This window comes from Syngnathus acus, chromosome 14 (assembly GCF_901709675.1).
Source record: "Syngnathus acus chromosome 14, fSynAcu1.2, whole genome shotgun sequence".
NCBI classification, from domain to species: Eukaryota; Metazoa; Chordata; class Actinopteri; order Syngnathiformes; family Syngnathidae; genus Syngnathus; species Syngnathus acus.
This window is the reverse complement of record NC_051099.1, coordinates 4,020,720-4,036,770: the sequence shown is the minus strand read 5'-3', so window position 1 is coordinate 4,036,770 and position 16,051 is coordinate 4,020,720. Positions and strand designations below refer to the sequence as shown.

Sequence of the window (16,051 nt, the reverse complement as noted above, 5' to 3'; positions counted from 1 at the left end):
CATTACAGACCAGATAATATAACAATGCAAATGTTAAAATATGATATATCTTAATAAAACATTTTCTATCACATTAGGGACAACATGTGGATGAATAAATGCTTTATTAACTCTTCAAATTCTGCACTGTCACAACCCATTTCTTTTCATTTCAATTCAATGTAGAACCTTTTTTTTTTAAGAATTGATTTTCATACACTTTTAGAGTGCAACCTTTATCACCATGCTGAAGTGTCACCCAAGAGAACATCTCAAGACAAGTAAGACTCCTGCAAGCTCACAACAATAGATTTCCATTTCCCACTGTGCTCTTATCCGAAAGCCTTGTACAAGCACCACCAAGTCACAGGGCTTGGTTAATGAGAATCAAGGTACGAGGTTGGGGAAATCAAAAATCTGATCATCTAAGTGCAGACTTGAGATGAGACACGAATCACATTCATTAAAAATTGACAAAGAATCAATCCAAAATTTCTACCTTCTGCATTTGCACTAGGAGTGGTCACCATGATTTTCTTTTGAGATGTAACAAGTGTATACTTTCACAAACCAGTTGCCTCAGGCAGTCTTTGGTCACTTGCACAGCAATAGTTGGTAAATTTCTCTTTCAGGAGCTGTCGATACTTGTGACGGTTGGTGTAGAACACCCGATGTCTGTCTACGAATGCTTGGATTTCATCCTGCGTGAGCCCATTCTCTTCATCTGAAATGACTTCAGAATCATCCTGCAAGAAAAGACCAACCTGAGTACGGTGCGGGGCAATCGGAGATCTAGCTGTCACATACCAGGAAGTCCACTAGACCCATGTTGGCCTCGAATGGTCCGGAATCAAGGTAGTTTCCGTGTCGTGCCCATGGTAGTTGTGCAAAACTCTTCTTAACACATGAGGACTTCAGACCTTTGGTTTGGCTAACGTTGGATGGTGTCACACTGTGACTTTCATCGGTGTGCCCCTGGCGACAGTTCACACACACTTTGGTTTGGGTGCACTGGCTCAAATACAATGAATTGACCACTTACCGGTTTATTTCCTTTTCTTTTCTTTTTTTTACTCTTGCATTGTGACTTTTCCTCAGAGTGTGGCCAGCAGTCGACACAGCTGTCTGTTGCCTCCTCTTCCTCCTCTTTATCTTCAGCGTACTCATTGGACTCACCTTAAGCAATGGAAATACAAAACAAAATTTCAGTCGCAGTACCTTTTTTTTTTTTTATTTGAAGATACGTGTTCATATCTGACCTGCTTCATCGTGGTTGCAGAGTCCTTCGGAGCAGGAAATATCGGAACCTTCTCGTGACCCCATCTCACTGCCCTCCATGCTTGCGTAGCCGCAATCGCTCGCAGTGGAAACGGCAAAAGGATGCAAAATGCAAACTTGCTTCCCTCCTTTACTTGTTAATGTAAGTTTGGGCTGGTTGCTGGTTGTCTTATGTGGATCTTGTTTAGCCGGACAACCAAAGCTTGTGCAGACATTCGGAGGAATGTTCTCGCCCTTATCGTTGCTCTCGCAGGCAGTACAACTACCCTCCTTAGACTCGAGAGACCCCTGTAACAAAGAGAAAAGTACCTTAATTTTTATTTTTTTTAAATTGGGCACTTGCAGTGCTAATCCAGCCGATTTTATCGTCTCTTACCTCCTCATACTTTTCCTTGATTGCCGTTTCCTGATCCAACCTGTTTCTGTGCCGATTTTTCCGCTTTTGCCTCTTTTTCTCTTGCTTGAGCTGCTTCGCTCTCTCTTTCTCCGACAGCTCCTCGACAAACTGCTCGAGCCGAGTGATCCCCTGCATCTTCTCCACTGCCGTCTACGAACATCACGTTAGGAATGTTAGCATTTTGTCAACTTGCCGCAACGCACGCCTTTTCACAGCAAGTACCTCAAAGCTTTTGCGCAACTCATCAATGCCCACATGGAACAATATCTGGAAGGTCTGCTCCTCGGCTCGTAGTTTCTGCCAAATCTTGTGCAGTCGCTCGTAGAGAAGACTGCCTAAACATGTCAGCACTTCTTCCTGCGCATTATCGATGGTCTTGGCATGTCTCCTCCTATAATCAAAAGACCAAATGGCTCAAAAGAGTTCACACACTAAGCCAAGTAACTTTCACTTACTCAGAGCCTCCTGCAAACTCAAGCTCGGCCCGGCTAAGGAGGCGGGCGATGAAGTCGGTCTCGTTGCACACCTGGATGTGATGCTCACAAGGGCAGCAACACAATCCCTCGTACAGGTCGGCGCAATATTCTTTCTCCTCACTGCTGTCCACTTCCCCAATCAAGATATCGTATGCCCGCATGACTTTGGTCTTACAGTCGGTGCACAACCTAAAAGACAAAAAAGGACCTGAATAAAGATTGCGCAACTTTGAAACTCACATGGTGTCCAGTCAAACATTACCCATGTTTTTGCAAGTGGGTCTCCAGTTTCTCTAAAAGACAGGCGCAATCGATAAGTACCACCTCATCCCTGCACTCCTTGGACATCCGCTCCCACACATCCATCCAGATTCCCCTGGAAGCAAACACAACATATAAAAAACAAAGAAAAAAAAAAAGCCAACAATAAAAAGTCCTTACCCTACAGGTCTGAGTTTGCCTGTGTCCAAGGAGTGCAACTGGCACCGGGTGGTCTTTTTACTTTTAGGAATGGCATCAATTACAGCATTCAACTTCGACCTGTTTATATTAAAACAAAAGACAAATTTGAAAAAATTCATCTTCAAGCAGACTTTGTCAAATCAACTATTTCTTACCCTTGGATGTAGAGGAGGCTGTACAGCTTCCTTACGTCCGCTAAACAAGCCTTGGTGACGGACAGCACACCCGTAGGCTTCAACGTGAGCGGCTCCAAGGCTGGGGTGCCCGATTCCACTAAATGGGAGAAGAGGCGCTCCACACTGCGTCTGCAGCTCACGCATGGCACCAGTTGGGACAATGCTTTAAACACTTGTGTGGACACCACTGACAAGGCCGCAGTCAAGTCCTGTTGTTTCAATTTGGAGTGACCCTAAAGGCAGAAGGACCATATTTCTGTTCAAACTCGAGCATGAAATGCTCGGGAGAAGGGAGTATTCCTGATGTACCAACCTCTGTGAATTGTTTCCAATGGGAACTACTAATTACTCTTTTGTCTACGTCCATGATACGATCAGAAAATTCCATCACCATCTGTCAACAACAGAAATATATCAAAACTCCAAATATTTTATTCGACTTGATAAGAAACTCACAACATTGAAGCATTTGACAAATAATTGTCATAACTCCCCAAATGAGCTACTAACAGTAAATGAATTTGATTCTGTATTGCTACATATCAAAGTTAAATAAAAATATGCTCCTTTGAAAATTTGAAGACTAAATCTAGCAGTTTATAGTGTCAGCCACAGACGGATCCAAGGTGACCTACCGTGAACGAGTCATCGATAAAGAGAGGAATCTGTCCGGTAAGAAAGCAGTAGTCCTTTTCATTTTCTTTGCATACAGCTACCAGACTTGCCATGATTTTCTCCCCCCACCTTCAAATACAGCTCACCTGCAGGTTTCAAGTGAAAGATCCAGTAAATACAAATAAGGCAAACTTATTGTGTTCCCTTTGCTAATATTTGCGGTTTTTTTTGTTTTTGTTTTAGATAACCGAGACAAACAAACGCTGACAATGCTGTCAACAGCAACCACTTACGCTTGGCTTGACCTACATTTTGTGTTAAGCACTTTAAGCAGTAGTTAGCTGAATAACCAAGAAGGCAGCAGGCCCGATAGAACGTAGGTTATTTGAGTCTGTAAGTTTTTTTAATTTTAAGCGTTAAGTGCATTTATGTCATGGAAAAGATACTCGGGTGCATCTGACGAGGCGACGTCATGCTAACGTTAGATCAGCTGGTCACGAAAGACGATCGTTGACACGCGGAGGTAACAATGATCCCGTGTGGTCGTTAATACGTTGAGAATTTTAATAGACGAAGCACAAAAGTGTGTATTGCGATCACTTGCTCTGTTATTAGTTAGTAACCGGTAGACGCGAGAAAACTTGGCAACCCACTTGTTAGCTTTGCTAGTCAGCACCGCTAGCATAAGCAAGCTGGCTAAAGTAAATTCAACCGTAAAGACGGACATTTTTTCTGTCAGCCTCGTTTTGTTAAACGGTTCGCACAATGCATTATTTTTGGCTTTTGTTAATAAGTTGTCATTTGACGGAAGACATCTGTAGAACTCACCCGCTTTTACAGACTTACTTTTAAGCACGACTGAGTAAGCGCGGCTTCCCAATGAGTTGATGCTGCGTTCGAGTTGCTTTCAAAAGTCGGATTTTCCCAATTCCTGTCAGGGGTGGGGCGAGGGGAACGCCTTTTGAACATGGACATATATAGACTGGATTCTTGTTGGCGGTTGGGAGGATTGAAGCCACCAGCGGCCATCTTACGTTACCAATCCCGCTACGGTCTACCACATGCAGTTGAACCAATAATTCTGGGGAAAGCGCTGCATGCAAATTAATCGGTAAAAAAATATTTTAGATTTGTTTTTATTTTCTCTGAGTACTGCTTAAATATTCGTCTGCATCATGTTAGAACCAGCAACAATGTAATAAAAGCAAAGGCCACCTGGACAAATTTAAAGTGCACAGTTCACGATACTAAGATAGTTGATGAAAACAATTTGTTCTTTGAGTGGTGCTCGTTACCACTAACAGAGATCCTGACACAATCTGAAGATTTACAATAGAAAAAATAGGTTGTCGGTAACGGTGGCAACGTAAGATGGCTTCCGTCTGGCTTCAACCGTGAGGGGCCTATAGTTAGTCCATTCTATATATGTCCGCGATCCGAGCAGAGTGCGAGGCACCTGTCTGGAGGCCTGCAACGTGAAGTCGCTGTCCGTGGACTCTCCACTGTGGTGGACACCTCCACAGTCAAGACAGGAAATTATTCTGATCTGTATTTAACGTTACAGTCAAACACGAAGTCCGAAACGTTTTTGCAATCGTGCCCCCTACTGGTTAGACTGCCTCAGTCCATCAAAATGACGACAAGTTGCACTGTGTCGAAAATAGAATAGAAATATAGAATAGAAAAAAATTACCAAAATTTTATTGTAATTCTGCAGAGATGCAAAACATATACAACAGCACAGTTTGTAAGCATGTAAGACAGCAGGACATAGACAGAAAATAAATCACTGCAATTAAGTGTGTTGATTAAAGCGTTGGTCACTCCTGTCAAAACATTTGACAGCAGAAAAAATAACAGCTGATTCCTACTGATGGCTTGAACAAGGCACAAACCTTCCATCTCATCTTTCTTTTTGTGGGGCCCTGAATACGAGTACCATGATGATGGTATAAATTGACAGCCTGATGTTATTTTGGCAAACAGTACAATCAAATCAACTAAACCAAGACATGATACAAAAAGGAGAGATTGAGCAACACTCCAGAGGCAAAAAGTCAGATTAGCTAAACGGCGAGACACTGGCTCCACTAAAGTCTGACACATGCACAAAGCAGCAAACAGAGTGAGAGTTCCCATTAGGAGGTTCAAAACTGCTTTGAGCCAATCTCTGACATGGAGTCTTGGCTGCATGACATAGCATCCTACCTGGATTCCTGCCATGTAGATGGCAACATAACCTGCTATGGAGAAGATGCCCTCCTTGTTAGCATGCAGGAAGTCCTTCCCTCTGTCATTATTGTGTAGGATGAAAGTCTTGAGTCCTGTTGTCTCCAGAGCAAATTGATAAACGACACTTATGACAAGAGCCAAGAACCACGATTGTCTTGCGGGTATAACAACCAAAAGCATGGACGTCACAACCTTGACAAGGGCCACGGTGAAGAAGAAATTCCAGTGGACACCATATTCAGTCACATGTTCATGGTAGTCGCTCATTTTGACAGCGATGAGTCGTGCTGCACCGAGAAAAATCAGGGGCCACGTGGAGAGGAGCTGCTTGCCAATATGTTTCATCTTGGATCCATAAACAGTTTTGCCACGTGCTTCTGGACACACCAGACCATTTGCAAAGATGAATGTTCCAACACCAAAATCCATAACACCTGTTCCATAGGTTTCTGTCTTCGCATACCGCCTTGGGAAGACTCGAAAGTCAACGGCCAAAATACTGATAGCCGTTTGCACATTCACCATCACTCTAAAGATGGTCACAAAGGGAACCTGTTTAAAATGAACAGTCCGATTGAGGAACATGTTGAGAGAGGTTTGCCGATTACTGCGGTAGAGGTAAAAAAGCACACATAGCAAAACAAAGGCAAAACTCAAGACGACTTGACGAAGATGGTCGCTCAGGATGGTGCATGACAGGACGAGGGGGAGGACCACTACAGAGAAATCGAGAAGCAGGTGAGAAACCTGTGGAAATGGCAGAGGTAGAGTCCCCTTAGCTTGATGGTAGAGGATCAGAATGATCCCTCGCTGGAGGATGCATAGTGGTGTGACTAATGAGCCCACAACCACTTCCTGTAAATTGGTCCCATTATGATTACTGACAAATGCTTCTTTCAGATCCTTCTGAGACATGACCTGGAAACAACAAAAAGAGAGAATATAAAAAAATAAATTATTTTAGGTTAGAATTAAAGAGGGAGTTTGGCTAGTTATATGCACTTGAGTGTTTTAATAAATCTTAAAAAGTAAATTTTTGCTCTTGTGAATCATTTTGGTTAAATACACCTTGTTTTTGACCGGAATTGTCATTTTTCTATAAACGTGTGTGCAAAACCGATTAAAATAGTCAATCAGAGATTAAAGCTTTATCGGCCAACACAAATTTGACATATAGTCCTATGTACTTTCACTTTGAAGAAGTGTCCCGAACCCAGTGACGCTCCTTGATGAAGCTATTCTGTACCATTTGCTCGCAATTTGATCATCATTGCACTCTACTTACCATGGATTTTGTCTTAACACAGACTCACATAAGTAATCGCATGACAGGAGAGGCTGGATCAGCCTTCTCTGAATTCAAGTCAAGAGACGTTTGCAGCGGATGAACTGATACCACCAAAAAAACACGGAAGTGGAGCCGCAGCAAAATTCAACGGCAATTCCACTTGGACAAACTACACGAATCCGCAATATGGTTTAAAGTCGCGTGACAAAGGCAATTTGTCAAGGCACCTTTTTCTGTCTTCCGGACGCTGTTAGGCGGTTTTTCAAAATAAACAGCTTGGCTTAAAAAATAAAATAAAAAACGGAGTTCCGAACGCTCCTTCAAAATAAACGCGAATATGTGTCGTATGATCACATCCGCTTGCCATACGCCGCCGCCGCCAGCATCATGAACGCACTGTGTCGCCTGGTCCATCGGATGCAACGAACGCTTCTGCTTCCGAGCTGTAACGGACTCTGGACGCCGTCCGGACGGAAGAATGCCAGCTCGGCCAGCACCAGGTAACAGTCGGCTATGGGCTGAGCGTGTCACCCGGTATCCTCAACTAGCTAGTTAGCCGCTTAGCTGGCCGGCTAGCACCTAGCCTTACCCAACTAGCTACACCCGCTAACACCTTATGTGTGTGAAGGCAGTTGTCATGTTTTGTCTTTTATAAACAACAAGGATGACTCCCCTCGCGGTTTGCCATTCAGTCTTATCTCATCTAAAGTAATTCATTGAGCCATGGCAGCAAAATGTTTTAAGCTTTACGTCTATGACGTACAGTTGTGCTGTTGACAGCTACTGTTATGCCCTGTACTGTTAACTTGTGCGCCGATGTCAAGCGTGTTTGTAAGCGTTTTCTTGTTGCAGCCCGCTCAACCTGACGTACGACGTTTTTGACGGGAAGGGAGAGAGCGCCGCGCCGCTGGTCTTCCTGCACGGATTGTTTGGGAGCAAATCCAACTTTCAATCCATCGCCAAGTCGCTGGTGCAGCGGACGGGTCGAAAGGTAAGCGTGCAGACGATGCCATGGCAAAATGCATCCACGCATCTGTGGCTGTTTTGGTTTTTGGTCCAAGTGTCCTCACTGTCCTTTTGTCCAGTCAGGTGCTGACTGTTGACTCCCGTAACCACGGCAACAGCCCCCATGATCCCCAGCTGACCTACGAGGCCATGAGCGGCGACCTGTCGCACCTTCTGGCTCAGCTGCACATCGACAAGTGCATCCTGATCGGACACAGTATGGGCGGGAAGACAGCCATGACCTTCGCCCTCACGAAGGTGTCATTTGTCGGGCCGGCCAGTCTTTTCTTCAGCTCGTTAGGGTGTGAATAAAAACGCTGACGACTTTTTGTCTTCACGCCGCTGGCCAGCCGGCACTGGTGGAGCGGCTGGTGGTGGTGGACATCAGCCCTGCCCCGAGCATCGCCGGAAACGACCTTCACAAGTACATTGACGCCATGCGGGACGTGGACGTCTCTGGCGAGCTGCCGCGCTCCACCGCCAGACGCATGGCCGAGGACCAGCTGCGACGCACAGTCAAGGTCAGAGCTCCACGCCGCCCCCTGAGCGTTTAGGTCAGGTGTTCTTACCGGACGGCCATTTTGTCTTTCAGGAGCGCTCGGTGCGTCAGTTCCTGCTCAGCAACCTGGTGGAGTGCAATGGCCGCTACGCCTGGCGGCTTAACCTGGACGCCATCTCAGCTCACCTCCACGACATCATGGACTTCCCCGCCTTTAGCTCCGCCTACAACGGCCCCACCCTCTTCCTGGGCGGAGCCTCTTCCGCCTACATCAGGTGTGTCTCGAGTTGTCTCTCTTTCTGCCCCTCTCTTTCGGTCTCAAGCTCTCTCTTTTTCTCTCGCTCGCTTTCTCACCCTTCCTCTCTAATGAGTATCCAGTCCGATAGCTTTGTGTGGCCCTCCCCTGCAGCTCCGACGACTACCCGGAAATCCAGAGGCTGTTCCCGTGCGCCGACATCCAGTACATCCCTGACGCTGGCCACTGGATCCACGCTGACAAACCTTTGGACTTCATCAGCTCCGTCGTTTCCTTCCTGCGGTCCTAGACAAGCCACGAGAAGGTTGGTTGGGCTGCCGGCTCTTACTTGTCCTGTACCGGACGCGACCATGCAAAGTGGGACAAATGGGAGACTTATGGTATAACATCACTTTGAGGAAATGAAAAGGAGAAGACACTCTGACCCTGCTTCCAAAAGCCAGTCCCAGTTAAACGGAACAAGAAACGCAAAAGAGTCGTGCATTAGCATTAACTGTTCCTCTTTTTTCATGCTGTTAAGTGAGGATGCTGCGGTGGGCTCAGTGCTGCCAGGCATGTTGTGGCACATTGCGGTACTACACTGAAGGGGCACAACTCCAAATTGGAACTTGACCATACACGATACTGTAAAACGGCTTTACGAAAATCTGCAATGTTGCGTAAAGTGTGATATAGTGGGGTACTATTAGACTGCCTTTTTTTCTTTTTAAATAATACACAGAAGTGTAGCATGGACACGCTTGAATCTGCCAGGAACATGAGGGTCAACTTAGCGCTGTCGCTATCAATTACTTTTAGAATCGCTATCATTCATTCCATCAAACAGTCAGAGTAGGGCGGGCTGACTCTGACGTTGTTTCTGCTTGTTAATCCGAACACGTGAAATCCATGTGTGTGAAGGCTCATACTGTCCTACCCAACTTTACGTGTGTGTGTTCCGGTGACGTGTTTACGAGCTGATAATCATGTGTACGCTGCAACTTAATAGAATTTAACACTACAAGAGTCGTTTCCATGGAGATGATGAGTACGTGGAGGCTTTTTTGTCGTCAACTATATATATTTATACAAGTCTAATTTATTATATATCTATTGTAAGAATGTGGTTAAGGTGAAAGAGCGTGAATGCGGTGACTGGCATTATTTATTTACAAAGCCATAACCAAAGCAAGCAATCACACAAATCTAAAGAGAGAGAGAGATTAATGTAGTAATGTTGTTGTCCTTCTCATGTTATCAAATATTATTCATGTGTTGCTTATTATGCCCGTGGAATAAAATCAGCTGGTTGGTAGACTTGGCCGCGGTGTTTTTCTTTGCGCGTCAGTCGAGCGAGACCACCTGGAAGCCGTCGTCTTCCCTGCGCTGGGGCGCCTCCACTGAGGGTCGCCCCCCGTTGCTTTTATTCCACTTCTTCCAACCGGAGGTGGCCTGGGCGGGCGAGGTGGGCGACAGCTGAGGGCGGCTGAAGAAGTTCTGGGTGGAGTTGTGCGTGGGTGAGACGGGCGAGGCGGGTGAGGCGGGTGCGGGCGCCACCGGGAAGTTGGCAGGCCGCTGCACTGGCGGCTTGTTCCTCCTCAGGATGCCCATACGTGAGGGCTTCTTCTGGTTCTGATCCACCTGCTGCTGTAGCAGCAATTGCTGGTGCAGCAGCAGCTGCACATCGTCCTGAAAAAAGCAGAAAAGTTGGAGCCCAAATGAGGAACGGGCAATCTTCAGCCAGAGCGCCCGTTTGCACATTCAGTAGGGCGACGCAGGATTCCGTGCTTAGGCGAGCTCCCATTTTCCGTCACGCCTTGCTGTATCTAAAAAGGCGTCGCCGGGCGTGTCTTTAACAGCCCAACAACTTAACCAGCGTGCTAAACAAAAGGTGTCCGTTTTTTGGTTAGCTTTTGGCAACGCGTGAAGTTCTTCAATTTTCTCCATGGCTCTGACACCTAGGGCGGGTTTGATGCAAACGGGTTTGATGACTCACCTTCCAGGCCTCCACCTCCAGTGAGAGCTCCAAGCGTTTCTGCGCAGCCTCCAGTAGCTGGTTGTTGAGCAGCATCATCTCCGACTTACTGCGCAGAAGCTCCGCCTCCATGGCTTTCTTCCTGCCGCAAGCGGCGCAGCGCACGTTAGCCGCCGCACAAAGCGAAGGACGGGCGTCCGCTCGGGTCACTCACTTCTCCATAGCGTCGTCTCGATCTCTCAGCGCCTGTTGCAGCAGGGCGCTGTCCGCCGAGCCGCTTCCTCCCGTCGACTTGGCATCCTGAAGGCACGGCCAGGCGTTACTTTACCTTTACATCTTTCACGCGAGGTCCCCCTCAACGCACACATCGATCACTCACACTTGAAACAAACATTTAAGCTGGAACTGGTTGGTCCACATTGCAACAGACCAGAAGGAGGCCCGCCAACATTCCTGTGCGCTTACCTAAGATCTGCCCACCTTTTCAGGTTTTGCTTTTGTAAGGCCATTTAAATATTAAAGGTCAAAGGCTGCATGCACCCTTGCGTGCACTGGCATCCATGTTTGGGATGTTTCTCTCCTCCTAACACACCTAATTCAAAAGGTCAGCTCATCGGCAAGCTTTGCAAGAACCTGATCATTAGAATGGGCTGTGCTGGAGGAGGTGGAACATCTCAAGCGTGCAGGATAGCGGCCGTAGAGGTTGAGGGTCGACGTCAAAGTGAGTCAAGCAGCATGATAAAAGCATAAAAAACCTTTTTAGCGATCCCGCTGACGGCCATTTTGCGGGCAATGTCCTTCAGCTGGGCCAGGGCGGTGTCCAAGCGGTTTTCGCCGGAGGGAAGCGGCTCAGGGAGGCGGGACCCCGAGTCCGTCGCCATCTGCTGCATCAGCCGCAAGATGGACAGCACCTCCTAAAGGTGGCCACGCACGTTAAAGACGTTTCCTTGCCCCGTTTCGCGCGTGGACTTACCCGCTCTTGGTCTTGACTCCATTTGGGTCCGTGTCGGCTCTCCTGCAGTTTGTCTACTTGGGCCTTGAGCTTCATGCTGCGCCTTCGCGACAGCTCCACCTCCCGACGCACCTCTTTCAGCTGCAACAAATCACTGTCAAATTTGAGCCACTTAAAATATACTGATTTTAATTTCACTATTTCCCATCAACACCAAGCCATGGGTCGCTGAACTAAGAATTCCATGACATCCAACCAAAGCACTTTTAGAAAACAACAACATTTCCAGGACCCTTTTGACGGCCATAATGTTGCCAGCGTTGCCTACCTACCGTGTCATTGACATGTCCGACGGTCCTGCGCCTGCTGAGCGGCCTGCCGCTGTTAATGAGATCGGGCAGGGTCCCGTAGCTCCTCTGGAAAGGGGTGTCGCCCCCCTCCAATGTCGGGGAATCGGAGCGCTCCTGATCTGGGGCTCCGTCGGAACCGGACGCGTCGGGGACGCGTGAGTGGCCGGCAGAGCCCGGAACGCTTGGGCCGTCATCCTCCGTCTCCGAGAACGAAGCAGTTCGGCGGAGTGGCTTGTCGGTAACTGGCCGGCTCGATTTGGACGGTAACCTGCTGAGGGAGCAGTACAGCTGTTCGGTGGCGCTCATGCGCGGATTGGGACGAAGACGCCAGTTCAGTTCCGAAAAGTCTGCAGAGAAGTCCGGGTCCCGATAGGCGGGGGGCTGCTGCCTCGAGTAGTTCATCGCGACTCAAATGAAGGAACGACAAGCAGGTGAATCACTTTAAGAACACTTCCAGCTGCAAGAATGTTTCCAAACTCGTTTTTCCGGTTTCGATGCCAGTCATTTGCTCCGGCAATGACGTCACCGGCTTCCATTTAAGTGTCCTGCACGCGCACAGCCGTCAAAAGCACAGAATTTCCAAAATAGGCGTGAAGACATCATCCGACAGATTCAAAGATAGGATCAACACAATTGAGGCTTGTTCCATTTACAGGTACAAGTTAATTGGCGGAGGTAAAAGTTTATTGTACAACAAAAACATTCAGTGTGTGTTTGAAAGAGTCTTGATTTTTTTAAACCACTTCCTGGATGCGGGTGGGCGCTTATTGTCGGGCGGGGTGGAAACTTTCGAGTTTAATTCAACGTCACAGGTTCTGTTCGTTCTGAAACGTCACTCAAAATCTCAACATCACTATTAATGCCTGGTGACATTGTCAGACGTCAGTTGTCCGGCTACGGTTGGCTCGGTGCTGGTGCGGTTGCGGGTGCAGGTGACGGCGAGGATGTCGCACAGCGCCCCCCAGTGGTCTCGGCATTGCGCTCGGAGGCGGCGTGCCACCCAGGGACCCACGTCGTCGCCGCACCTCAACAGGAAGTTGATGAGCTCGGTGTGCGGCCTGCAGGAGCAGAAATTGCTCATTTGCAATAGTGCACGCCGCAAAATCCAGATTTTTTTTTTTTGCAAGTTATTATGACAAGCATTTGGGTTTTGAAAGCACTAATTAGAATCACCAATACTCACTACACTTTGCAAAAGCATGACCTACTACATAGCTCAGGTAGGGTGATTCTGAACAAAACTCACCCCGGTGGGAAAAGCAGGTGGAAATGGACCAAGCTCCCCAGGGTGTCCTCGTGGTCCCGAACTGCGAGACACAGCTGATGTTTGGCGAAGCATTCCCTCTGCAGCGCCGAGAGCAAATCCTTCACGGCCGCGCAGCGCCGACCGGCACAGCTTAGCCGCTGACGGAGGCCCGAAGACAGGCAGCGGAGAGACTCCTTCACCCGCCACTTGCCCTGAGATGCCAAACACACGGTTGGCGACACAACATCGCGATCCAGTGCAGGTCCGAGTGTTTGCGTCACCTGGGCCTCGTATCGTCCGGCGTGCTGGAGCAGCGTGACGCAGATGCGATGCAGGCCGTCGATCTTGCATGAGGTGTTGTCCAAGCACCGAAAGGTCTCGCAGCCGGCCTCGCCTGAAGTCGCCAGGCAGCTCTGGATGTCCACTGGACAACAATCGTACATCTTAGCATTGACATGATAGTTCTCCTTTAAACCAAGTAAGACTTTCTTGGGTGTTATACCTTGTGTAAAGTTTGAGAGGCACAGATGATTGATGGTGTTACATTAATTAATATTACTCTGATTTACTGCATGGCCACTTCAACATTGTCTTTTTTCATGTTTCTATATGGACTAAAACAATTATTCCGATTCAGCACGTTTGATTGGTTTGAATTGTGATTGTCAGGTTTCTCTCATCAGGAGGAAAAATGTGCTAAAAAAATCTAGGTCATTAAATGTCTTGCAACAAAAACGCAAAAGCACCTACCTGTGCCCTGCAGAGTCAGTCGCCGTTTCGGAACGTGCTTATCCGTGACGTCACGGGAGGGTTCCGAGGCGCAGACGTATAGGCTCGAGGGGAGCAGCAGAACCGCAAGAAGAAAAAAATGCAGCAGCTGCTCATGTCTGTCCATGTTGCGCTCATGCAAGCGCTTCCGGCGAGGGTCCACCGTGCTCCGAGTCTTGTGTGTTTTTCCCCTTGCGCTAGTAGCGGTCGCGCTTTTTATATATCTTCGCGCGCTCACGGGCCGACTGTGAGCGGTCACCAGAGCGACAGCCAATGGCACAGCAGCAGCAGTGACGCGCACGCGCTCAAGGTGACAACTGGACTGTGTGCAAGTTCTGTCTCTAATATTGATGATTAATCATTCCGTGTGGAATTTTCCCTTAAGGGACTCCTATATACGTCTGACTTTTTTGGAGGACTCCATAGGAGCAGATTGATGGTGCTACACGGAAAACGCACTGATGCACGCTGACCACCTGAGAAGATGACGCGGCCGTTTCGGTGAATGTGGTGTTGTTATTGTGCCTTACGACGAGGTCAAGCAAAACTCCTGATGTTATCGCTCTTGTTTTTCTGTCTATATCGTATTATTGTACTTCTGTCAGGGGTCAAGGTTCATCTTCACTTCAGAGCACTGTTTTGACTTTGAGCACCGTGACCTCTGACCCTCAGTCATGCGAGCGCAGCCCGCTGCACAATGAATGATCCATTGACGCTTTTTTTTTTTTTTATTCCTCAATGTTTTTATTAGAGTGCTATTTTCCTTAAAAAAGAAAATATTACAAAAAAAAAATCTGTGTTCCAAGCGTAGTCGAGCAACAACTTGAACTCATACGTCAAGGCACCACTGTAGTTTGGAAATAGAAAAAGGGATTAGAAAATGTCTCATTTTGATAATCAATTTCCTTCATTTGCAGGAACAAAGGTGAAGTTAGCGTAGTTCCATGAAGTTGATTGCATGCACGTGCGTGTGACGCACAATGCAAACATGTTTACGGCATGTGACGATCACGTGACCCGCTTTGGGGTCCATGAGAGGGAAAGTCAACACGGAATGTTCAGAGCGAAATTGTCGCACGTGTTAACGTCACCATCATCTCGTCCACACCCCGTGTCCTGCCTGGCAGCAAGCAAAATCCGCATTCCCATTGGCCCATGTGACAACATGCATACAAAATATTCTTGCAATCAAATAAAACTGGAGCTTTAGTTCCCTTCTAAGGTGTTTTGGGTCCCTCAGATGGTTCTGGTTGCTCTGAAGCTCCAACGGCACTGTCATCCTTCTTTTCTCCTGAAATGAAGTCATGGATGGCCGTCTCGATATGCGGTCTAAAGGTATGGTTCATCTTTGGGTCCACAACCTGAGTGATGATCCGGTCAACCCCCGACTCCAACATGCCTGACCTCCACACACAAATTGTAACCAAGGTCACATACACACAAAAATTGCAGCAAATGGGCAGAGCAAACAGCAGTGACTTACTGGACCACGCTTTGTCTGAGTCCGTTCCTCATCTGGTTCTTGTTGATGGACGGCTTCCACTCCTGAGTGCTCAGGTGCGTCGTCACAAAATTGTCTACCTTCTGACGGAGGTTCTGGTAGGCCGGCTACAAGCAGCAACAATGACGACACTTAGGACTGTGCAACAAATTCAACAACAGCCTGGTTGGCTTTCACAGCTTCTTCATGGCCATTTTGGCACAAATAAAATGGCAAAAAAATATATGAATACATTTATGGAATCCAAAGAGTGGGAAATATGATCATTTTAAACTGTGCTGCACTATTGGTTTAGCGTGAGTGGGCTTACCTTGGTGTCAACGTCCGCCAGGCAGTCTCGTCGGAACTCGTCGAACAAGCCTCGGTTCTTCAGGTGCTCCACGATCATGGCAATGAGCTGCGGGTCCCCCGGGGGCAAGCTGGCCGGATCCAGGCCTCCGCCGGCCTCCGCCATCGTCCGCAGATTTGCACGAATGACAACAGATTCCACGAAAAGACAAGCTAAGCTACTGGCTAGCCATCAGGGCAAGCTTACTGGCTACAAGCTAGCCCGATTGTTTGGCTTTAGTGGGTGCAACCGATATAACTCCCTGAACCACACGGGCGGGCGGAGTGGC

At 47.7% G+C, this 16,051-nt stretch overlaps 5 protein-coding genes across 6 annotated transcripts; 1 reads left to right on the top strand and 4 right to left on the bottom strand.

The window, feature by feature from the left end:
* Window positions 1-85: 85 nt before the first annotated feature.
* ggnbp2 (gametogenetin binding protein 2) lies at window positions 86-4,301 on the bottom strand. Its single transcript, XM_037268823.1, has 13 exons — window positions 4,230-4,301; window positions 3,404-3,529; window positions 3,082-3,162; window positions 2,748-3,001; window positions 2,572-2,670; window positions 2,393-2,506; window positions 2,110-2,319; window positions 1,877-2,045; window positions 1,634-1,804; window positions 1,239-1,545; window positions 1,022-1,155; window positions 787-954; window positions 86-725 (listed from the first exon to the last, which is right to left on the bottom strand). The coding sequence occupies exons 2-13, from the start codon at window positions 3,494-3,496 to the stop codon at window positions 543-545; spliced, it is 1,983 nt and encodes a 660-aa protein (XP_037124718.1). The 5' UTR covers window positions 3,497-3,529; window positions 4,230-4,301; the 3' UTR covers window positions 86-542.
* Window positions 4,302-5,062: 761 nt separating this feature from the next.
* pigw (phosphatidylinositol glycan anchor biosynthesis, class W) lies at window positions 5,063-7,069 on the bottom strand. Of its 2 annotated transcripts, none has more exons than XM_037269982.1 (2): window positions 6,901-7,069; window positions 5,063-6,533 (listed from the first exon to the last, which is right to left on the bottom strand). In XM_037269982.1, exons 1-2 carry the CDS (start codon window positions 6,901-6,903, stop codon window positions 5,073-5,075), a joined length of 1,464 nt encoding a protein of 487 aa, XP_037125877.1. In that variant the 5' UTR covers window positions 6,904-7,069; the 3' UTR covers window positions 5,063-5,072. The 2 variants fall into 2 exon arrangements, with proteins under 2 accessions (XP_037125877.1, XP_037125878.1); XM_037269983.1 differs by having other exon boundaries at window positions 6,929-7,068.
* A 181-nt stretch (window positions 7,070-7,250) lies between these two features.
* Window positions 7,251-9,957, top strand: abhd11 (abhydrolase domain containing 11). Its single transcript, XM_037269929.1, has 6 exons — window positions 7,251-7,403; window positions 7,756-7,894; window positions 7,993-8,166; window positions 8,259-8,429; window positions 8,501-8,682; window positions 8,817-9,957. Exons 1-6 carry the CDS (start codon window positions 7,291-7,293, stop codon window positions 8,950-8,952), a joined length of 915 nt encoding a protein of 304 aa, XP_037125824.1. The 5' UTR covers window positions 7,251-7,290; the 3' UTR covers window positions 8,953-9,957.
* bicdl2l (bicaudal-D-related protein 2-like) lies at window positions 9,790-11,710 on the bottom strand. Its single transcript, XM_037269931.1, has 5 exons — window positions 11,586-11,710; window positions 11,373-11,533; window positions 10,832-10,917; window positions 10,639-10,759; window positions 9,790-10,331 (listed from the first exon to the last, which is right to left on the bottom strand). The coding sequence occupies exons 2-5, from the start codon at window positions 11,505-11,507 to the stop codon at window positions 9,987-9,989; spliced, it is 687 nt and encodes a 228-aa protein (XP_037125826.1). The 5' UTR covers window positions 11,508-11,533; window positions 11,586-11,710; the 3' UTR covers window positions 9,790-9,986.
* Window positions 11,711-12,119: 409 nt separating this feature from the next.
* On the bottom strand, window positions 12,120-16,041 carry bod1 (biorientation of chromosomes in cell division 1). The gene is made up of 7 exons (XM_037270083.1): window positions 15,745-16,041; window positions 15,417-15,541; window positions 15,153-15,337; window positions 13,916-14,290; window positions 13,447-13,589; window positions 13,166-13,377; window positions 12,120-12,977 (listed from the first exon to the last, which is right to left on the bottom strand). The coding sequence occupies exons 1-7, from the start codon at window positions 15,886-15,888 to the stop codon at window positions 12,776-12,778; spliced, it is 1,386 nt and encodes a 461-aa protein (XP_037125978.1). The 5' UTR covers window positions 15,889-16,041; the 3' UTR covers window positions 12,120-12,775.
* Between the last annotated feature and the right edge of the window lie 10 nt (window positions 16,042-16,051).